The sequence below is a fragment of the Dufourea novaeangliae genome, unplaced genomic scaffold (assembly GCF_001272555.1).
Source record: "Dufourea novaeangliae isolate 0120121106 unplaced genomic scaffold, ASM127255v1 scaffold447, whole genome shotgun sequence".
NCBI classification, from domain to species: domain Eukaryota; kingdom Metazoa; phylum Arthropoda; class Insecta; order Hymenoptera; family Halictidae; genus Dufourea; species Dufourea novaeangliae.
This window is the reverse complement of record NW_015374316.1, coordinates 223,686-247,172: the sequence shown is the minus strand read 5'-3', so window position 1 is coordinate 247,172 and position 23,487 is coordinate 223,686. Positions and strand designations below refer to the sequence as shown.

Below are 23,487 nucleotides of genomic sequence, written 5' to 3'. Positions count from 1 at the left end.
TTAGACCGAGCTCGAGACTCGTACGAGCAACAATGATAAGGGATCACGTTTCAAAATTCTTGTACATGCTCCGGGGGTTCTATGCCCTCATTTCCTCACACACACGGGGTCTTTAGCGCCTCCACCGGGGGCTCCGTGACCCCACGCTCACATCGCGCAGGCCGTCTGCCATTTACAGAGAAGGTTAATATTTGCGGCATATAAGTTACAATATTTTATAAGCCTCAATACTATCTAAGTCTACTTTGTCTGAATTTATATAAATATCATTACAAGTATATTGTAGAATCATGTAGATAAGTAGGATTTACGTAAAATAAGTATCTAAGGGCACTTTTATTGAATCTATACAAATATTATTATAAATATATTGTAAAATCATATATGAAAGTTGTATTTAAGGCGATTATTGTTAAATTTATAGAAATACTATTGTAAATTGTATATTTTCGAACGATTTTTTCAATAAAAGGCAGTCAAATCATACATATGCGTTATTCATTAATCCCGGCACTATCTCGACTCCTATTCCTAATATCAATTAACCAAAAATTAAGTTTTTCCGCCATCTTGGATTTTGAAAAAGCGTGGGAAAAATTGGGATTCATGGGACATACTAGTGGCGCCCCCACAAACAGTGGGTGGCGAAAGTTGGAACTAAATCCAGAACTTCTTCGATAGTACGGACAGTCGCCACCAGATGGCGCTGCTTAAAAGTTTTAGATTTAGTTCCAACTTTCGCCACCCATTGTTTGTGGGGGCGCCACCGTACTGCAGGTTTTTCCGCCATCTTGGATTTTGAAAAAGCGCGGGAAAAATTGGGATTCATGGGACATACTAGTGGCGCCACCAAAAAAGTGGGTGGCGAAAGTTGGAACTAAATCCAGAACTTCTTCGATAGTTCGCACAGTCGCCACCAGATGGCGCTGCTTAAGAAGTTTTAGAATTAGTTCCAACTTTCGCCACCCACTTTTTTGGTGGCGCCACTAGTATGTCCCATGAATCCCAATTTTTCCCGCGCTTTTTCAAAATCCAAGATGGCGGAAAAACCTGCAGTACGGTGGCGCCCCCACAAACAGTGGGTGGCGAAAGTTGGAACTAAATCTAAAACTTTTTAAGCAGCGCCATCTGGTGGCGACTGTGCGAACGATCGAAAAAGTTCTGGATTTAGTTCCAACTTTCGCCACCCACTTTTTTGGCGGCGCCACTAGTATGTCCCATGAATCCCAATTTTTCCCGCGTTTTTTCAAAATCCAAGATGGCGGAAACCTACGGGGTTCTGTGACCCCACCGGTCTTCCGCCATCTTGGATTCATAAATGTGACGGAAAAATTGGGGAATTTATGGGACATTTAGTGGCGCCCCTACCACTTGTTTATTAATGGAAAATATAGGATAGAGGAAGTGATAGGCTCAGTAAACAACGCTTATGTAACATTTACCTGTTTTTTATTGAAGAAATGGTTGGAAAATGTACAATTTAGAGCCGTAATTGTTTAAAAATAACGATAATTGTCTTAAATACAACTTATGTATACGATTTTACAATATATTTATAATAATATTTTATATTCTAACAGACAGGAGGTCTCCTACGCATGCTCCGGGGGTTCTATCGCCCCTGTTACCAAGCTATTACACAGGTCGATACTCGACATTCGATACGAGTACTTTCGCTCCATTCGACTTATAGTGTTTTTCAGTAACACTTCAGGCTGCCTGCGGAATCGTTGTCTCGGAAATATTTTACTAGGTTTCGATGTACTACAAATTCGTGGCATTTGATGCAGAGCCAGCTGCTTACTGATGGTTGTTGAAAAACTTATTGCTTGATCAAGTTTGTATTCTGAGATCACGAGATGCTGGTTTTCTGTGATATTTTCGACTTCAAAGTACTCATATTTGCATGTCTATTGGTGAGTAATATTTAGAATTTTATAAGGCGCCATTCTATCGACAGAAAATGAAAAATTTAAGTGACAGAATCTTTTACAAACCGCCAGCGGTACATACGATGACACATATTTGGGCACTTACGAATTCCAGAAAGACTGTACCCCGTTATTAGAGCACATTCAGCGTGATCACATTTTAAGGACCTTGGATTTCTTTTCATTAGACAAATAGCGGCATAACCTATACACGTACACACGAAATAACCTAAAAGTTATGCGGGTTGGACAAAAATTGAAATTTATTAACAAACTGTATGCAGTAATTACAATCGGTGTTATGCAAAAGTCGCCACTGCTGACATTGCATATCCAAAATGCCCTAAGAGATCATACTGGATAATAAAAATACATTTTCCAATTCTACTTTGTTCTAATTTACCTTTTATCAATCGAATTACTAAACCCATATGTCATGCACTGCTGATTCTGATCGTTGCGTGTGTTGATTTTCGGTAATCAGTGAAGTTCTAGCATAAACTAAAGATAAGTAACGTGTTAAAGTACTTCCTTTATTGTAGGCGTTTTTGCCAAACAGTTTAGCGAACGATGCAAACGAAGGAGCGGTATCGCTTACTCAACAAAATATTGATATGACACTTGGTAAGTTATGATTCTATAAAAAAAAACGTCACATATAAATACACATGACCTACTCGGAGATTTAAAAAAACGTATTTTTATTTGTTCCTGTTTGATTTTAGTTTCAAATGAATTGGTATTTATAAATTTTTATGCACAATGGTGCCGTTTTAGTAACTTATTAGCTCCTATTTTTGAAGAAGCTGCAACTAAGATAAAACGTGCATTTCCTGAACCAGGGAAGGTAGTCATGGCAAAAGTGGATTGTGATAGGGAATGTGAGTAAATTGTGAAAACAAGAACTTAAATTCATATTAATATAATTGTGATTATAAGCACTGATTAGTATTGATTCAATTAAATTTTCTAAGTGAAACTATTCTGTTTTAGCTTCTATTGCTTCAAGGTTTCATATTACCAAGTATCCAACATTGAAAGTTATAAGAAATGGTCAACCAACCAAGAGAGAATATAGAGGTCAGAGGTCTGTGGAAGCATTCGAAGAATTTATAAGAAAACAACTGGAAGATCCAATCAAGGAATTCTATGATTTGAAAGAATTAACTAATTTAGATGATAAAAAACGAATGATCATTGGATACTTTGATAGAAAGGATGTTCCCGAGTATGAAATGTTTAGAAGAGTTGCCACCAATCTTAAAGATGACTGTCAATTTCATGTTGGATTTGGGTAAGCATTGTACCTTTATATTTAAGAAATAATTAACAGACTAGCTGTAGAGTTGTTGATATTATCTAATCAATCTCACTGAAAGACTAAAAAAATATACATGTATGTAATTGTTACGTGATTTCCTCTAACAAGCACTTGCTCAGCTCAAAACTGCGACATTGGAGAGCATTTTCACTTGCTGTAAGTAACTTTGTAGGTGACCTTTGCGTTTTGCACATTTGTTTAAAGTTGCAACATTGTTTATCTGCATCATCTCTCATCATATTTGTTTTTATATATTATTTGATGAGGCCTTGTGGAGTGTAACTGCTTAAATTAATATTTAAAAACGAAAGAAAATTACAATTCGGATAAAGCGCTTTCTAATGACGAGGATGAAACATACCACGGCAGTTTAAATAACTTTGATGAATTAAACGTTTGGGCACAAGAAAAATGTGTTCCCCTTGTGAGAGAAATTACGTTTGAAAATGCGGAAGAATTAACAGAGGAAGGTTTACCATTTCTCATACTGTTTCATGCTCCTGATGATGTAGAGAGTGTAAAAATGTACAAAGATGTAGTGACGAAAACATTAATAACTGAAAAACGTAAGCCGTGATCATAGATTCTAATTCTTGAAATTGTACGGTCTGGGTTTGGTTAAAAGCAGAGAAATCTTGGTTTTTTTTTTCAGAAAATGTCAATTTCTTAACAGCAGATGGTTTGAAATTTGCTCATCCTCTCCATCATTTGGGAAAATCACCAACTGATTTGCCTTTGATCGCTATAGATAGTTTTAGGCATATGTACCTGTTTCCAAGCTTCCATGATATTCATGTGGAGGGGAAACTGGAATCTTTCCTGAAAGATTTGTATTCGGGGAAGTTGCATCGAGAATTTCACTATGGTCCAGACTCTAGGAATAATGAACTACCACAAATTGTTGGACAAATTAAAGTGCCTACCACCCCACCGGAATCCACGTTCAAGAAACTTGCGCCCAGTAAAAACAGGTACACATTACTCAGGGATGAACTTTAACGTTATAGTTAAAATATTTGGATCTCTAGATTTATATAATTTTGGTTACACAATTTGTTAGTTATTTTACAGTGATGCAATCCAAATCCGTTGTATTATTAAATCAAATTATTGATCGACGTTATACGAAAGTCTAGCATTCTTTTTGTCGTTTATATAGTATTCTCGCCTAATTGAACGGTTATTTAGTACATTCTAAATGGGACGAAAAATTCTGCGGTCAATTTCAGGCTAATTATTTAAGAAAAAGTATATATGTATTTCCAGCGTAACATCCCATGCCACTACCAAAAACAAATATATATATATATACACACACATCCATACACGTATATGTATTATCTGAACTTTGAACTGTAAAGAATTGATTAAACACGTATAAATCGTAACCTTCGTACAAGTTTCGCGACCGAAAATAGTAGATTTTATTCTATTTTTACATAACGTGTGCTTTGTATATTGTATTTCCTTTCATACTGAATGCAAAGAACGGTAGCAGTTTTGCAAAGGCAATTACGAATGAACGCCACAGATCGCGGTATCTCCCAGTGTCAATATTTCTGGTTATATATGTTATAAGTAAACTACTTAATACGGTTTATAAAATATTGCTGAGTAAACATTACACAAAAAAAAAAGAAAAAAAGAAATCACCCATCCATAGGTGAACCATTGTAGAGTATCGATTTGTATGATCGAAGAAGTTTAATTTCCACCTTAGCTTTGATACAATGATTGCGGTGAACGATCTTTGGTCGTGCTGCACTTTGTGCGTATCGATTCCATGATGTGTTTGGGAACCGAGGGTTGTTCTTATGACGGTGACCGTCTGATACTTTAGTATGTAGTTACATGTCATGAGATTTTTCCTACCAGAAGAAACAAAGGCTCGTAACGCACGGTGGAAACCCCTGAGTGCGAGAGTGAGTGAGTGGTGGATGGAGGGGAGGGGCTATAGATCGATTGTTTTCCTTAGTTAGATCGATCGCTTCTTGGACAAAGTATTTTAGGATTGAGGAATTTTCAATTTTTTCGTAACAGTATAAGATGGGGATGATATTGATTTGATATGACGTAGCGCTAAGATACTCCTAAGAAGCTAATTTGTATGGATGATTGTATTAAATTTTCTGTTAATAAAGAATTTCTAAGTCAGACACTTATCATGCTTACCGTTAATACGTCACGACACACCTGTTCGTCAAATATTACGAGAAACCTAGGAAAATAGACCAGCGAGGAATGTCCATTATAAAATGGCTGTATTTATGGGTAACTCGATACATGTATTACATTCCAGCAGTACACGCGCCATCACCATTTTATGTTTGTATTCTAATCTCTTACAGTATATAGCATTACACGTAACATGGTTTCATACAGTTAATACCACACATACTGCACTCTCGCCACAGTTTCCAGCACTTCCATTTTTTTGTTTTGTTGCCACCTTACGACGAAACGTGAATGGAGAAAATCTGAGTAAGAACCCTCGATCGCAGGTACCGCAGTTAAGAAAACAGAAGGTCGTTGATAAAGTACAAAGGAATCGTTTTAAGAAATGGTCGTAGAATAGATATTCGACAGAAAAGTTTCAAGATGCACGTGTATGCACGTTTTATGATCACTAACCGAGAGCGTTTTTCGTGTCTCGTCTTTCCTGTACCAATCGCTTTCGAAGCGAGCGTAAGAACGTACCTATGAAGCGAAAGTAAAGAGCTTGTTTCGCCTTAGAATGTTCTTTGCTTTCTATCGTACCCCGTATTCCTGTCTATTCAAGTAAATGATATTTATAATAGTAAACACGTAATGAACACCGCGGGAATACATACATCAGTTTCAAGATTCAAAAGTACCATAGCATAGCATCTCTGTAATACGTTCAACTGTACGCTACCTATAGAGAAATTCGCAATGACAATGCAAAACAATCGAGGCGAACGGAATATTTATAAAGAGTAAATACACGTGTACGTACTTGCATCTAGAATGGATCTCGACTGTTTGTCGCTTGAGAGCACGTTTCGTCATAACACAATAATAAATTGTTACGTATATACTCTAGAAAAATAACGTTATAAACATTCCTTACCGGTCGGGAATTAGACGTTACAAACGTTATGATAACACTTTTTTTTTTCCTCAAGTAAAAATATAAATATTCTCGTTCACTGTGCGATATCTCTGGTGTAACCTCGCTTGACTTAGTGTTTACCCTATAGTTTTTTTTTTTTGTTTGTTTGCTTAGTACGTCTCAAAGAGATAATTTTCATCCTTTTTTACAATCTTAACGCGTTTGTCCCCACGTTTCTACGCCGTATCCACGTTAGAATAATATTTTGCACTCCACGAAAAACCAAAGACCTATGTGTGTGTGTATACGTATATATACATATACATATCGAACGGGTCTCTCTTCTTTTAGCTTGCCTGCGCCGGATATACACACGCGTATATTTCTCTTTAACTAACAACGACTTGTACTCGTGATCGTTTTAATAAAGTAATGAAAGACGGTTTTCTTATTACAATAATTATTCCTGACCAGCGTCGTAACCCAGTCGCAGTTATTAACGATATATGGTATTTGTATTGCCTACCCTTGCAATGCTACTACGTTAGACCGCTTCATATTAGGCAAACTTAGGCGAGAATTCGCGATAGCAGGTAGCGAGTATAAGAGGGAAGAAACCGTTTCGAACGGCAGAAGCGAGAAAGTAATCACGGCAAATCAAGGAACTCGCGGACACGAACGATTTAGATTCGTTCGGAGGTCTTTTTTTTTTTTTTTTTTTTTTTTTTTTTTTTGTTTTTCTCGCGGCCGTTTTCAACAATTCGTAATTACATACAATGTTCTTCGCTCTCGGTGACATAGCACAGCTGGACTGTTGATAAATGATTCACGCGATTGATAACCTTTCTCGTCGACCGTTGCATTCGGTAATCGTTTCTCGATCTCGATCGCGAAGCGCGGATACTCTTTAACAACAACGCCAACCAACGGATGCAAAACGTAGACACATTTGATTATACTGACAGACAATCGATTCGAGGTACCGTCCCGCTCTAACAATACTTCCGGAATTCTTCGGGGCAGAAGAACTTCCTGTTGCCCGAGACACTCTCGCGATCGCTACAACGTAGTGTTACACTTATTCAACGATTACAACTATTACACATCTAAGTTAATCAAGATTCTTTTCATTATTTATGCAGCGTACGTACAATTATTTGATTACTTCTCCGTCGTTTTAACACGTTTGATATCAACTAGTTGCCGTTTCCCCTGTTCTTTTCGCGCGATCCTTGATCATTCTCGATACGCGTCCGATTGAGATTGTTCTTGGACAGTTACCAGCACACGCGTTTCCACAAACTCGAGCTTACGGACATTAGATCGCTGTGAGTCCACCGGAACGGAAATAATTCTCGCCGTAGTAATTGCGTAGGATTCAAGGAAGAATGGAGACGAAAATATATATATATATATTCCCTAAGACTCCTTAATTCGAAAAGAGAAGAAGATATCCTGCGGAATTCTTCGGTAACAATTTCGGCTCTAGTCAGCTCGTCAACGTATCAAAATGTCGCGCTAATTTCTTGGAAATATCGTTTAAGAACATAGGTAGAAACAAGGTCGCGTGTATATATATATATATATATATATATATATATATGAATGTGTCACGTATGTAAGGTGCATATATACAAGCGTTATCTACCTCGAACATTTCGCGTTGGTATACGTCTCTCTGGAGCTTTAGATCGCGGTACCATGGGTGCGATACGAACGAAACACCGACGAAGACTAGCCTTTTCACGATTGTCCAAAGAAATTACAAAATAAAGTATAAATTTTTCCTACGAACTCGAACAAGTTAGTCTTCGCGAGTGTTCTATTTCCTCGCCGGTGAATCTGATCCACAGATTTCCAATGCACGATCAGACGAATCAACATTCCGATCGCTCCGATTTATCAAAAGACTTACGGAATATCGATTTGAGCAACTCTCTATCGGGAAACAATTATGCGTTAAAACAAGCGATATAGTGTTCGAGGGTATAATAATCCGTCCTCGAGTCTCGAATAGCGTAGATCGAACGGAAGACTTGCATTCTCCTTTTAAGAACGTCCACGTGATCGATTGTGACGCGTAAAAACTTGCTAATTTGTTCGATACGCGGGGCCGATGACTACAATGAAATCTGCCAGCAGAATAAGACGGTGTACAATGTAGGTATATGTTTCGCGCGTATTACAATGGCATAAACATAATGGTAATACATATGACGCGTTGATATCGTACGTATTCCAATGTATAATATCATAGGATCTGGTTCGAAGTTTATATTATAAAAATACGCGTCCAGAGGGTCGATTCACATCTCACCCAGCAGAGTTGTCCTTTGACCCTTCTTTCCTCCCTGACAGAATCGTTAACTGTTGCGATCCATTCGTTACTATTACCTCGAGGACATCTCTGCGTGTCAAGGTTTAACAGGTCTCAGACCCTTCGGGACGATTCAATGGACAGAATTAGAAGTTTCCAGCGCAAAAATGCGAGTTATTGAACCAGACGGTGGATACGAAATGAACCGTTTTCGAAGAAACGAATTACATACATGATATCACATAGATTGCGTTCAGGTCTGATAGGGTTAACCAAAGGGGTAGGGGGATGCGGGGCTGGTCGCGGTGCATGCCGAGCGTACCCGTTGCCAGCCCTTACGTGGGGGGCCGGGGGGGGGGGGGGGGTGTTTAGTGGGTGAAATCCCACATTGACCGTCTCCACTCCCATCGGAGACGATGCACCTTTTTCAAGGTTTCCCCCCCTGTTAAAAAAAGAAAAAAAGAGAAAAGAAAAAAAAAGGAGGGGTCGGGGGATAGGACCGAAGGATAACGGGTAAATTCATCGCCGCGTGAGAGCCCGTTGCCGTCGGGCAAATATAGATATATATGTATGTATATATGTATTTTATGTATAATCGATTCGAAGAACGTGCGCACGTGATCGAGGAGCCCGCGGACCCGTATAATCTATATTAATGAAAGAGGTACCTATTACAAGCGCGCGTGACAAGTGTGCGTTTCTGTGTCCGGTTGCGAACTAAAAATGCACGTTCGATGGACACATCACGTTCGCAAGTGTCGTTTCCTTGCGTGTCCGATGCATTGGGAATTCGAGCGGGCTCTTCGGTACTTCGCACGATTTTTCTGTTTTTTGTTTTTTTTTTTTGGAAAAGATATAGGTATACATGTATTGACGTTATCTTGTACTCGTGTTCTAGCGTTTGTCGATAAACTTACGGATATAAGGTTTGCTTCTCTTTTTGGGAACTGTAATAGATCGAACGGAACACGTTCATGGGGTGCAGTGAAATTTCGGGCAATGGTATGAATTAATCTGAAAGAAAACAATAAGGTAATAATTCGAGATGTGTCTGAAGTAAATATAGAAATTGAAAAAGATGAAACAGTTGTGAAACGAGACAGTGCGGTAATTCTCGGTGAAGCCGAAAGCAAAAGGGGACAGACTAGAAAGAATGTTAACGGGTGTCTAATTGTAAGCTAAACAGCACACTATTTCTCGTAATTCCTGTATCGTGAACTCTCTCATATTCTCTGCCTTATCCATTTCCCTACACCCTGACAATCATTTACAATCTATCATGTCGGACTCACATGGCAAAACGTAGGCCTTCCTATCGAGGTTAATCTCGATTTAGCATCCTTTAATAAAATCGTTAAAGATATTGTCTTCGGGACGTTATATATTACTATTTTTCCTTCGACTTGTCGAGCTCGTTTTATGTTTGCAACTGTCGAAGCGTTTTGTTTAACGTTTGCGTATATGTTTGCCCGTTTCATCGTACGTATCTCCTTTTCGTAGCTGCACAACTCGCGGCCTGTTTCCAATTACGTCGCGTCGACGTCGGGCGGTCGTGGATTCAACGTAAATTTTCATATACATAATTTGTGTTGGTCTCTAATTGATAATTAGAGGGACCGTATGTCGTATAAATATGCCCTGATCTGAAAGGAAATATGTACTCGAAACGAAGGAAAGACTTTTCTCTCTGAGATCGTGTTAGATTTTTTTTACCGTAAGACAGAGGTCGCGATGCAGCCGCAAAAAGGACGATCGTTATATTAGGTAAGTACGTCGTATTCCCCCAAGATATCCTTCATCCTTAACAATTCGATATCGCTGTTCCGACGTATGTATCTTACCCACCGGTCGAACCGAACAACGCAATGTAACTGTATGTGTGTCGCCTAAGCAAAGAACAGAATTATTGTCTATTTCTATATATGTGAGTGTAATTGTGTACCTAAGTGTATTTGTGAAATCATCGGTTCGTGTGACCGATTTTACCCACGATAACAATAAGCTATGTTCGCCAGCTGTCCGTCGACGAATCCGTGTTAAGGACGAACCGGAATCCTCTCTAAAACGATTAACAGCTCATCTTATTTTTTTATATCCCTCACCCTCTTCTTTATCTCTCTCTTGCCTGAATGTATTCGCTATGCACACTCGCGTATCTCTGCCGCGCTTCGATCAGCCAGCCAGTTTCTCTTTCTCTCGGTCTCTTTCACTCCGATTTCTCTCTCACTCATTCTCACACTTTCGCTCGTTCTTTCTCGCGCTCTCGTTTACTCGCTTTTTGACACTAATATTTGTTGTTCTTGTTGTATTATTTTTTTTTTTTTTTAAAACCATAAAAATACCAATGCCAGTATACCACCGACGTACGTCGCTAACGTGTATATGTATATATAACATATGTTCGTATGTATGTATGTATATAAGTATATACTAAATATATGAATATGAATATCCATAATAACGGTATTTCAAGTATCTCTCGGTAGTAACACCATGTACAGGTATATATAATAGGTATGTGTATAATGCATCATTTACTTTACGTGTGTACGTATTTCCGCTAGGCGCTAACAGCTACACTCTATCGCGATCTACGGCTGTGGCTTCGCTTATTTTAAGGACCTAAAAGGGTGCACGACGTAAGTATAGTTGGCCTGATGGATGTGATCGAGGTGTCAAGGTTTCGAGTGGACGGTGTTTTCGCGTTTGGAGCTTTGGTATGGGTGAAGATCTATGCTCGCGTTTTGGCTAGAAATCGGGACTAATTGAACTGACCCGCACGAAGAAACTCCATAGATTGTCGATCGATCCAGTACCTCCATCAGAGGCACGGTCCAATTCGTTTCGACTGTAGCAAGAAAAGTGGTACCACAGTTAGGAGAATCGCGTCTCGTCGTTCGAGCATCGAAAAAGAAATATCGAACACAACAACGATTGCAAACTAAAAAACAATTGGAAAATCATCGAGTGTGGTTGCTGTTGGACGTTTTCGAAAAAAAAAAAAAAAAAAAAAAAAAAAAAACAAATCGCTACAGTTGCATCGGTATCTTGCATTCGCGATCGGTTGCTCCAAATGCGTCTAAAAATTCAGCCACGAGTGTATCATCGTTAGAACTACCCCTAATTCTACTTGGCTAACGACATTCATCTAGATTCGAAGACAGATCTTTTATAGGGGCTATTTCGCGTCGGGTACACGCGGTCAGAATGTTAATGACAGAACGTCGGGTAGAGGATTTGTCTTGTTTAGAAGCGAGTACTTACTACGAAACTAAGGGAACAATTACCGACGTAGATCCGTCGAAGTGAAAGGAACGACGGGTGTCTCGATCGTTTCGCGACCGAACGGATGTACGCGATGCTATAAACGAGATCGAGACAATATGGTTTGTGCTATCTTAGAGTACATACATAAGTGTCGTCGATGAAGATCCGCTTCCGAAAGAAGTATCGCGTGAATTGGCATGGTGAGCGATGATACAAGTTTCATTGGTACCTAACAATTATCAATAACGATGTTGTATAGCGCTAGTAGAGAGTATATGTAGGTAGGTAAACGCTAAACAAAGCTCAGTTGATTGTTTCTCGGGAGCGAGCGCACCTCACTCGGTTTCACGCGTAATGTCGTGTTCGCTAGCTTATATATTTGTAAAATTAATTCGAAGGAGCGAGGTGTACAATGCGTGTATGCGTGTGCAACTTCGGAAGTCGCGCTCTCCTTCTCTCTTCGAGCTTGTCCTTGTTTTTATGGATAGCCTCTCTGTTACGTATGTCGCCCGCCAACCCAATCGCACGATTTCTTCCATTCCCACTTACCCTCCTAGTGTGAGCAAAAGAGAGAGAGAGAGAGAGACAGAGAGAGAGAGAGGGAGAGAGAGAGAGAGAGAGAGAGAGCCATGCACCAATAGATTGGCTGAACGACGTCCTTCGTTGCGGAACGAAATTTTTGGAAAAAAGGTTCAACGTTCATTCGTGTCGTTCCGAGATTATCCCCGGAACAACTGTTCTTCGAGTCACGATTCCTCAGGTTTGTAATCGATGGCGGTGGTACGTATGGGCGATCCCACCTTAAGATTTCAGGGAGGAACTTCGCTTGATTCGACTCTTCGACGAAGACTTCCGGCAGGTTCGTAGCTTCGCAGCGTTCGATCCACGGCCACCGAACTAATTCTTCGACGTCAGGATTGTCACAAATTCTGTACACGATAATTGTAACGTTCAAAGGAATACAGAGGTTGAAATAGAGAAATAAAGTGTACCTTCGTAGTTCACCATCCCATCCCCGTCCAGATCCGCTTCCTTAATCATGTCGTCGACCTCTTCTTCCGACAGTTTCTCGCCGAGATTCGTCATCACGTGTCGCAGCTCTTTCGACGAGATCAAACCGTCGTTGTTCTTGTCGAATACTCTGACAGGTACGAATTATCAATTAAGAATCCTGCTCGATGCTTCGCGACGTTACGATAAAACCGTGATTCGATATACCTGAATGCTTCGCGCAACTCGTCTTCCCCATCGGCGCCCTTCATTTTCTTCGACATCATTTGCAGGAACTCATTGAACTCGATTGTACCGTTCCCGTCTTGATCCACTTCGTTCACCATATCCCGCAATTCCGTCTCTGAAATGGGAAATTGGTTGGACTTTTTAGAGGGAAGATCCGAACGTACGAGGGAGAAATTACGCTTAGCGAATTTAAACGACCCGTCATTTTCTCTGTGTCCTTTTTCTAATTTCACCGCGTAATGTACGTACGCTCGTCGTCGTTTCATGGGTAGACATTTCATTTCCCATTACATCCCCTTCCTCTGGGAGGGAGGAGGAAGCACGAGGACAGAAGAAGCCAACATGCAGTTAATTACCTACGTTTGCACGTGCGCCTGCCTGTCACAGTTTCTAGCACAGAATCGTCCGAAAGTTAATTTTCCCTAAGCTCTTGTCACAGCCTAGTTTCGGGGGATGCTGGTCCCCTTTTATTTAACTCCCGCGCCCTCGTCTTAAGGAAAACCTTCGAACTGCCGTCTGAATTTAACGAGGCCTATTTTGCTTAGAGTTTGCGTTTCCCTCGAAACTTTCGACCTACTGCTGTTCGATCGCGTCAGCATTTACCGGCCTTGGGTGCATAATATTTCCTTGAAACTGTTCGAACAGTTGAAAAGAAAACGCCTAAACAGCTGTGTCGGATCCTGAGGGCGACACGAGGCTAGACTTGACACACACACACACACACACCTACTTCTCCCCTTGACTAGCATAGAATTTCACGAACTAGCTTTCGACGTTAGTAGCTAATGGACGATAGGACCGGCTAGGAGACCGTTATACATATTTTTTTGGCTCCACGTGGAGAGCAAGCGTTCGTCAAGCTCGTGGCTCGCGGCCAGATCGCGTCCACACGGTGAATACACGCGGACGACACGCGTCCACTGATCGTTCCGCGTATCTCCTCGGTTCCCCGAATGATTTAAGGTTTCACTTACCCGACGGCCTCTGTCCCAGAGATCGCATAACCACGCCGAGTTCCGCCATTGTGATGGTACCGTCCTCGTCCTTGTCGAAGAGCATGAACGCCTCTTTGAATTCTGAAACGATAAACCGTTCGACGTACCCGTTTAGCATGAAGGTCTTTCGATACCATCTTGCTCTTTACAGTATTGGATTACTAGATTTCCTTAGGCACGCGTTCCAATGAATATTATCAATCCAATAATTGTTCCGTTTAGTACGGTAAATCATCGACGAGTGTTCGAAGTATCCTCGGCTTTGGATGAGGTTTCTAGTGGAACCACCATCGAAGTATAAGAATAGATCTTTCATCCAATGCATTTCTTCGAGCTACTTTTCTAGGGCAACGTCACCCCATTTCCATTTCAGTGTCACTACCCCCGTAGATTCACCGTTTTCATAACGTAGAGGTCACTAAAATCACAGGTTTTTTTAAGGTGTCGATAGTTAGGTGAGCTACCAACTCCCATAAGATGAAAGGTCTATTCTTATACCTCGTCGGTGGTGGAACGATTGAAGCGTCCAGTGGTGGGGATGACGACTGAACACTCAGCGCCGAGGAGCCTTCGAACACTCATCGATGATTTAGTATATTACGTTTCTACGGGATTTTCGATTCGAACCACGAAAATAACATCACGGTGATTTGTCTCTCCGTGTTCGAACGCGACTGGGTTTTCCAATGGCGGGTCCGTCGCGTGACAGGAAACTCCAGAGATCGTCTCGTGTGACCGAGCCATAAATAACAACAGTGGAAAAACTTGGTCGGAAATTTGGCAGTAGAACGATATACAACCGAACGGCTTCTGTCTGGCGTCGCATTGTTCAGAATTCGTGGGTTTGGATGACTATTAATCACAAGGACCGCGTGTGCGTGTGTACTACGTGTGCATGTCGCAGTCACGCGTCACGAGTCGTGCAGACGAAGCTTAAGCTTGAGATCGCTCGGGCAAGTAGCCAATCGCGAGGGATACGCTGTTATAAATTTCTTGGACGTCGGTCGAGAGCTTGTACCGGGAAAGGGGGAACATCGAACAACTGTTCACTGGTTGTTTCGCAAAAGGGATTGAAAATTGCCATTTGTTTCACGGGCTCGATAGAGTTCGTTCATCCGTTGAGAATGGTTCGTCGTTTAACACTAGAACTACCAAGCAGGTCAAAATGATTTGTCAATACATTCATACAACGATGTTTAAAATGTTATAACAATCCATTTTCTCAGATCTTTCGTAACTTTTATTACAGATATTAAAGAAATTAGTTAATTTGTAGATTTGTAAATTTTCAAAAGTTTGCCATATTTATCGATCGATCGAAAATGATATGCGTTTATCGTTGGTAGTTCTAGTGTTAATTACAGGGAAAATGGATTATAACAATATATTTATTTATCCACGACAGAGAATTCAAAATTCTGCTCAACTTAATTGCTTCAATTTGTCGTTCGAGTATTATGAGTCGAGACCACGAAACGCATGACGGGGCTGGAAATTGCCAGGTTTTTAGAGGGTGGCCCGTTTGATCGCATCGTATCGCCGCGCAGATTGGCCTGAATTCCCGTCACCGCGTTTATCACCGCGTAAACACCCGGCGATGCATTAATGTGCATAAACGAGCGGGCAATTTCTCTTTCGGCGGTTTCCCTCGACGGTGACGGCTGCGTGAGCAATCGACGATCTCTGGTCGCGTGCCACCCGCAGGTGAAAAGCTCGCGCGACGTATTTAAAAGCTCTTAGACATCGAGGAAATCGCTCCGCGCGAACGGAAGGCCAACGATCGCGGTCACGTAAGCCTGAAACACAATGTTTTATGCAATACGTTCCAGCGGGGTCCTTTACGTAAAGCCACTTTCGGAAATTGAACGACCCTTTTCGCTCCACGTGTGGCGTTGAATATTTTAATTCCACGAATCTGTTTTCCCCCGCGTGATCGCGAGACACGACGGGAAAAGGATCGAAATATTCTAACCAGCTGGAATCAACGGAAGAAAACATCGCGAACCGTTCGTGTTTTGCAAAGGAATCTAAGAGGTTTGGGGGATGGACTCGTGGGGCAATTAGAAAAGTTTGCGGCATTGCGGGCGAGAAATCGTGAACAGCTTCTTCCAGCTCTAATTTGCGAGACGACGGATTCTCGAGCACCGGAAATAGGCCAGCGTGTGTATTTAGCCGCGTAAGCGAACACGATTCCCGCTCGTTAACCCGCAAACCTTTTTATTTTCTCGGTAAGCGAGTACCCACGATGGCAGAATAGTCGTTGGATTTAACTTACCGGCCACTTGATCCTCCGTGAGCCCATATTCAGACTGGAAAAGAAACGAGGAGAAACAGGTGAGATTAATGCAATTGGAGAGTCCGTGAAAACGACGCGTGAATTTAATTAAATTATTATCGCGCCGTAAAATGGTGTCGCGGTGGTATCTCATCGATGCTTTAATATGCAACTCAACGGCTATCGTGGTAACGGGAGGCTACGAGTCTGTTTGCAAAACAGTGCCAATTTTCATGCGAAATCTCATTAATAGGATTGAATTAGCAGTGAATAATTTTCATTTCGATGATTACCGTGAACGGCTGATTCAAATTTTCTTCGTCGAAACGGGATCGAACGGATGGGAATTTCGGGCAGAATTCAAAGAACGTCTATACACGCCTTCTGGCGCGGTAAGTTAATTAATATGGCTCAGCTCGTCGCGATTCGGCGAGGGGGCGCGCGAAATCAAACACAAACAGGCGTACGAATACGCAGAATTCGCACGATTAACGACCGTGTCCTAACTTGCAAATTGTTCGAGATGCCGTAACAGCAATGCCGGCTTATCCACGTCCTACACGCGGCTGGGATTCGGCATTGTTAAATCAGCATTAATAGACAGGGGATTAAGTAACAGATGCTGTTAACGCAATTACAGGAACATTGACTTATCAGCTAGTCAGTGAAACGTTATCAGCGTTTACTGGCCGAGTAGTATTGCTTTGGATTTGTTCCTTTGAACCGTCAGGATTTATCCGTTTCTCGTACACGAAGAAACAAATATCCCTGGGCAAAATGGTAAAGTTTCGAAAATTCACCGTTGGAAATGGAACACACGGACCGGTTTCTGATTCGACGCTCGATTTCATTCGTCTAGCGGACGATGCTCGATATATTAACGTGTCCGCCATTCACTCAGACCTTGGCCAATTGCCTGTTAAGCCCACCGCTCTACTGTATCGACTATAGGAATACGAAGAAGAGGTCGTTTGGTGATTATTAATAATTAGATGTTGAAATATCGTGCGACCATTCAACGCAACGTGATCTACTTCGTCGGGAAATATAATTGAAAAATCAAAAGCAGCGAATATTGAAAATTTGAAACGTGCTCTGTAACCGATCCCCCGATGTTGTCGTTAATACGAGCGTGGTATAGAAACGGTTTCCTAGAAAAGCACACTAATGATGCTCACCATAAGTCGGGCGAGTTAGTTAAGTTTGGTCGTGACTCAGGTTCCGAGTGATCTACGGGCACAGACACATTAACGGGTGTTGCAATTTCTGCCGAAATAAACGATTATCCGCGGCCGAGTATTCTCTTGCAGTTCTCGTCGCAACAGAAACGCAACAGGAATTCGCAAACAAAATTCACCGTCGGCTCTTGCGTTTCCGTTGCGCAAACAAACCTGCGGTGTGTTTCTCTGTAGATCGATCGAGGGCTGCCCGTTATCGTGGAAACGACACTCTCGCGTGTATAATACACCGCTTGTTCCCGTGGCGTTTGGAGATCGGAGGAATGACTTTCACATGGATTACGCCCCCTTGGATATTCCTGGATGTAATCGTAAGCTCTGTGGGAAAGGGACAGAAGGAGTCCCGTCGGATCTGTCTTAGGAGGGATCTCTTGGTTCGATGCTTCGAAGCTCCACGGAAGTGGATAGAGTTCGGTATTCAACTGGGTCACGTAGTTTTCCAACGTTCCCCAAGAACCGGTCGCATAAACTCGCGGAAAGTCAGCCAGGCTTCACGAGATCTACTACTTGCTACATGTCCGCGCTAGCATTTTTTAATTTTAATTTATCACCATTAACGGGAAAGCCCATTTTATACGAAAGTTTACAAAAATATCTTATAGTAGTTTTATACATGTTATTCTCGCAGTATTCGGTAGATGCAAGTTTCGATCTTATTTATTCTGAGACAAATTCAATTTGGTTATTAAATTTGTTGGCTAGATTGCTTGTTCTGGCTATTGTATCGGTGTCATTGTACCTGGATCTGTAGAAAGTAGGGTAGAATAGATTGAAATGCCTGATTGTATTTTTATACGTTCAAGGTAAATGCTCCAATTCTCATTTCCTATTTTTCTTACTATTATAAATGTTACGTGCATACTAACAAAATAATTCTGAATTATTTGAACATTTACGCGAGTGTGTTTTGTTAAAAAAAAATGTTTAAAAAATTGTAAAACAAGAACCTCGTCTTTCTTGATCGTGTTCTAGTTGTTTGTGCCACGATTCGAAGGTATTTTATTTGTTATTTATCATTATTTACATTTTTCATGAGCAGAAATGCGGACATTCACAGCATTTAAATTTTATAGATTTATATCCTTACTCCCCGACATCTCGTTGAATTCAAACACGCGCAATCACTGTCACACGTTCCCTACCATCGAATTAATATTAACCACGATTCGAAAATTTCCTCACTCACGCTTCTCTGTCGGATCTGGCCGTCTATGGTGCTCGTTAATCTCCGCAGCTTTCCGTACGCGGTTGTGTATTTTTTCTCAGTGTCTGTCATCTCGAGCAACGCGAACCACCCCCGTGTTTTTCACACCGATTAACCACTAACACCACCTCCGTACGGTACACTTCGTTCCACGGCGGGACACTTTTTAAATTTACATTTGCCTCCTCGAGAACGGGTTATAGCGTACAACAATACTTCGTTGCTCTAGTGGCGGGACGTACAACACCTTTTAATCTCGCTTTTACTTTTTAAGCACAGAGGAGCCTTTCTCGACCGGCACCGACGGATCTCTCCTCCGCTGCTTAGCACACACGCGAAACGCACCAACGCGACAACAGGCACCGAACACAAATAATATTTATGGACTAGCGAGCGGCAACGTCACCGGTTGTTTGTGGCGACGGGTCCTCGACCAGTTCATTCTGATTCTATTCCCCCTCCCTTTTTTCAATCACGCGTAACTGTCAACCACCGTTCAGGACGTTCCCGCAAAAAATCATTACACGAACTTTCCGTAAATCACCCGAGGAAAGTCAAAGATCCCCTATCGGGGGGCCCGGTCGTGACCGATAACAAAAGGAAAAGGGAACCGATTGTGATCCATAACGAAGGGAAAAAGGAACCGTTCGCGACACTCCGGCGGGTGGTTATCCGTACCGTGTCGCGTATTATTGGAGCGAACATGAAAGCGGGCGCGAATCTTTAGACAACCTTCGGCTGTTTTTAACTTGTCAGTGGTCCCCGACGATTGGCTGGCAATCTTCTCTTTATTTACTTCCCTCTCTCTCTCTATCTCTCACTATCTCTATCTCTTGCTCTGTCGTTTTTCGCCTCTCATTCTGTTTGTTTAACGGCAATGCCTTCCCGCCGGCGATTCCCTTTGCCAAATGCCGTGCATTTCGTGACACATAGAACACGGTACATAGTAATCGTTGTCGAAAAGCGCTGGCCCCTTACGATTCCAACTATTCTCTACACTGTACCTGGCTCTATCTCTCTCTCTCTCTCTCTCTTTAACTGTTTCGAGTAAATGTTACCTTGAAAACGATCTCTGAGGAATGCTGCGACTCGCCGTTAATGTTCTGAATCAACCACCGTCACACGAATGATTTAGCCGGACATCGACTGCACGATTACGCAGAGTACCGTCGCGAGAAATATTTTCAGCGTGCCTAACTTTAGGCGAATTTATTATTGCACCTGTGTCTCCGTTTGGGACGTGATCCCAGACTAGAATCAAGTTTCTTGAACCGTCTGGTCGTCGATAGAACAGTGTGTTCATTTTGGTAAAACAATATGGACGGGACACTCGATCGGCAGGAGATGGAAAAGAATGTTTGTTTTCATCGGGACGAGAGCATCGATTCTTCGACGAGAAGGTGAAGTGGTCTGAAGCTATTTGTGGAGCGTCGCGACGAAAAATCACGGTCATCCTGACCCGGTTTTTCGTCGTACGTGTCGCTCGTACGTGAATTTCTTCGTTGCGATCGCGGGGAATCGGTTATTTATACGAACATCTGATACCGATTTAAATATCGAGATTTGTACACTTGGAGGAAACACTGCACGGGGATAATCTGGGTAATGGAGAGCTCGTTTCGATTTTGTCGTGACTGTCGCGCCGGCAAATTAACCTTTGCTTACGACATTCGCGGAGGTTAAGCGACTAGGATGTCTTTTCTAATTGAACTCGTTTACAATGAATATCTACTTGTGTAGAAGATTGGATCACGAGATGGTATTGTGCTTGTTGGATCAAATGCTTTTTCAGACATGTGCTACCATCTAATGGAGAAGGCACCGCCTGGGCCAGAATCGTCTGACCACGAGCGACGGTTTCTACTGCGCTTGGTTTAGTCGGTATTATAGTCAGGAACAGTAGACGAACGAAAAGGTGAATGGAGAATCTAGGAAATTTACTTTCCGACTGCGCAAGTGCTGTAGAACGAGTCAAATGTTATTCAGTTTAACGAGTTAACTTGCACGTCATCCAAATATGGGTGACACGTATATTGCAAAGAAGGCTAGATTATTTAAATACCCTTACAAAGTTTCGCGTATAATTAATATCGTGGTATAATTTCAAACAAGACCAATAGCCTCCATTAACTAAACCCATATACTTTCAGCGATTTATGACTGAAAAAAAACGAAGTAAAGTGTGTCCGGCTACGTACGGTTACTTTTTACTGTGGCAGTCAACGTGTTAACCCCTTGCCCTACGATTTCCTTGACGTCTGCAGATTCTACGATTACATTGTTGTCGATACTATCTCAGAAACGAAAGGAATTCTGTACCTATCGCAACTATATTTTTATATTACAAGTTAAATATTAATACCAGCAATTTGGCATTTCACTTCGACTCTGTATATATTCTTCTATGTTGTATCGATTTTGAAATCGTCAACGCGAGTCTGACTCGACGTTATAGAGCAAGGGGTTTAATTACCGCGTGTCTGACCAGGCGCGTACGAATCTACTGCGAGTAGAATTGACTCGCGAAGGGAAGCGTGATCGTACTCACCAAATTGATAGTAACAATGAGATCGTACTGCTGCCGTTGCCCCTTCTTTTTGTTCTTGCCAGTCTTGACGGACACCGCCTTGGGCGTAACTTTAACCTGTCCCTTTTGAGCGGAAGGTTTTTGTGCCGGTTTCGCCGCGACTTTAGCGCCAGGTGCAACCTTCTGTCCAGTCGCGAGCGGCGCCTTTTGACCCGCGGAGCCCTTCTGGTTCACGTGGCCTACACCGTCCGCTGGTTTGTTGCGAGCCTGTTATTGCAGAAAAAGAACATCGGTTAAATTACCCGACGATCGATAATCCCCTCCGAGATAATTGCACCGGAACGTATTCGATGGTTTTCCGCGCGATACACGGATTCAATGGAAGCTCCCGATATAATCGAAGCGAACGGCGAATGGAAATTGAATATCCATTTCGACCGTGCACCGATTAAAAATGCAGCGAAAAATACCACAGTGTTTAACCGACAGTTTCTTTCATCCTTCCCGCCACTGTCAGCGGCATTGCACCGCGGTTTAACGAGAGTAACCAATTTCTTCTTTGACCCCGATTTTCATTGGACTTTCCCTCAGACTGGACTGCAGTGAACGCGAGACGTCACCAGGCTACGAAATATTCAATAGACGGCGGTCTGGTTCGAACCGGTGATCTACGACTCCGGGAGACGTTCTCGAAGACGATCGTTAGCCGTTTGCGCGTTTACCCGAGGGAAAAAGTTCGCCTAGATTTACGAGCACGGCCAGAAGCCAGGCAAAGTGAGCATCGATATCGTATGTTTCTCTATCTGCTCTATCTATCTGTGTGCATTCGAAGTTACGCGGCCATACTCGTTGTTGCCCGACTCTTTAATAAATCGAATTTTTTTTTCTCTTATTCCTTTACCCCAAAACTGAACTGGACGCAATTATATACAGGGTGATAACAATATTTTATCCTATTTTAAAAAACGACGATGACCTTGAAATATCGGAAAACATGACCTTGAGAAAAAAATTCTCTGTATTACAATAATTGTCCAAGCAAACATTATTTTTCCTTATAAATTTTCTCGTATCACTAGAAACAACGGAGATATTTTAGATGAAAAGCTTAGTTGACTCACCCTGTATACATACACATTCCAACTATACGAAATCTATTGTTTGTCTTTGAAATTGCCAGACAGCGAAAACCTTGATCGACAATCGGTTCCAACCTTCTGTCCACGTTTTGTAACTATTCGTTTCACCGAACAATTTCGCCTCTAGATTCCCGCGAAGAGTTTTTCAATCGAGGAAAGGTTCACCGATATTTTTTCTCGGAGCTATTGCATCATGAACGGAGGAAAAAAAAATGTGCATAGGCCACACGCTAACGAGAAACGAGCTTCAGACAAAAAACAAACGAAGCGTCTCCTCTCTGGTCGAGGACAACGCCTATCTTTTTTACCGGGACAAAAATTCGTTTCTTTTTTTTCTCTCTCTCTCCTGACGGGATAAAAATCTAAGGTCACAAGGACGAACAATACCTTTAATTACGAGTCGAGAGAATCCGCAGGCGAGCGTCGAATAAACATTTCGAGGCCGGGATGCATCGCGTTGGGCATTGTTCGCAAGTTTCTGCTAATGACACAGCCGTGGAATGATGCTCCGGTAAGTTCCGAGATTTTACTCTCGTTGCCCGCCACCGTATCCTATTGTCTTTTCTTTTTCTTTTTTTTTTTCGCTGTCCGTTTTATTACAGGAATCAATCTACGTACCTCGACGATCAACAACGACATCCACATCTCCTCGGCTCGTTTTCTTTTTTTTTTTCTTTCGCGAGACACCGGCGACGAACTTATTCGGGGCGAACGGTTCTAGCTGCAAAGCAATGAAACGACCTGGGCCACGGAAACTTTCCCGCAATTTCTCGATTAAACAATTCCCAATGCGACGGTTAACCTGGATTCGCGAATGACGATCGTGAGTGTGCGCACGAGAGAAGAAAAGAGAAACGAGACGCTCGGGATGATCGACGCGGGGTCGATTCCGATTGAAAATTTTCTGGGAAAGTCCTGAATGGGGCGATCGATGCAGGCCGAATTTGTAAATCGAATATCG

The 23,487-nt window shown here is 42.0% G+C and overlaps 2 protein-coding genes across 4 annotated transcripts in view; one reads left to right on the top strand and one right to left on the bottom strand.

Moving 5' to 3' along the window:
- Window positions 1-1,735: 1,735 nt before the first annotated feature.
- LOC107192855 (endoplasmic reticulum resident protein 44) lies at window positions 1,736-5,403 on the top strand. The gene is made up of 8 exons (XM_015582197.1): window positions 1,736-1,916; window positions 2,474-2,555; window positions 2,657-2,812; window positions 2,925-3,225; window positions 3,361-3,410; window positions 3,457-3,528; window positions 3,564-3,818; window positions 3,905-5,403. Exons 1-8 carry the CDS (start codon window positions 1,860-1,862, stop codon window positions 4,249-4,251), a joined length of 1,320 nt encoding a protein of 439 aa, XP_015437683.1. The 5' UTR covers window positions 1,736-1,859; the 3' UTR covers window positions 4,252-5,403.
- Window positions 5,404-12,693: 7,290 nt separating this feature from the next.
- The window catches only part of LOC107192858 (neo-calmodulin-like), a 62,771-nt gene continuing 51,977 nt past the window's right edge, over window positions 12,694-23,487 (bottom strand). For all 3 annotated transcript variants that reach the window (XM_015582205.1, XM_015582203.1, XM_015582204.1), the window contains 6 exons: window positions 21,409-21,654; window positions 16,419-16,452; window positions 14,123-14,224; window positions 13,128-13,263; window positions 12,902-13,050; window positions 12,694-12,838 (listed from right to left, as the gene is read on the bottom strand). In XM_015582205.1, the coding sequence (XP_015437691.1) occupies window positions 12,807-12,838; window positions 12,902-13,050; window positions 13,128-13,263; window positions 14,123-14,224; window positions 16,419-16,452; window positions 21,409-21,654 (699 nt within the window). In that variant the 3' untranslated portion in view covers window positions 12,694-12,806. The remainder of the gene's footprint in view (window positions 12,839-12,901; window positions 13,051-13,127; window positions 13,264-14,122; window positions 14,225-16,418; window positions 16,453-21,408; window positions 21,655-23,487) is intronic.

Bases quoted from the DNA above. Each gene is read 5' to 3' on its own strand.
- LOC107192855 (XM_015582197.1), top strand. From the start codon at position 1,860: ATGCTGGTTTTCTGTGATATTTTCGACTTCAAAGTACTCATATTTGCA. The intron at 1,917-2,473 runs GTGAGTAATATT...CCTTTATTGTAG, and splicing joins TCATATTTGCATGTCTATTG to GCGTTTTTGCCAAACAGTTT. The intron at 3,529-3,563 runs GTGTAACTGCTT...TAAAAACGAAAG, and splicing joins ATTTGATGAGGCCTTGTGGA to AAAATTACAATTCGGATAAA.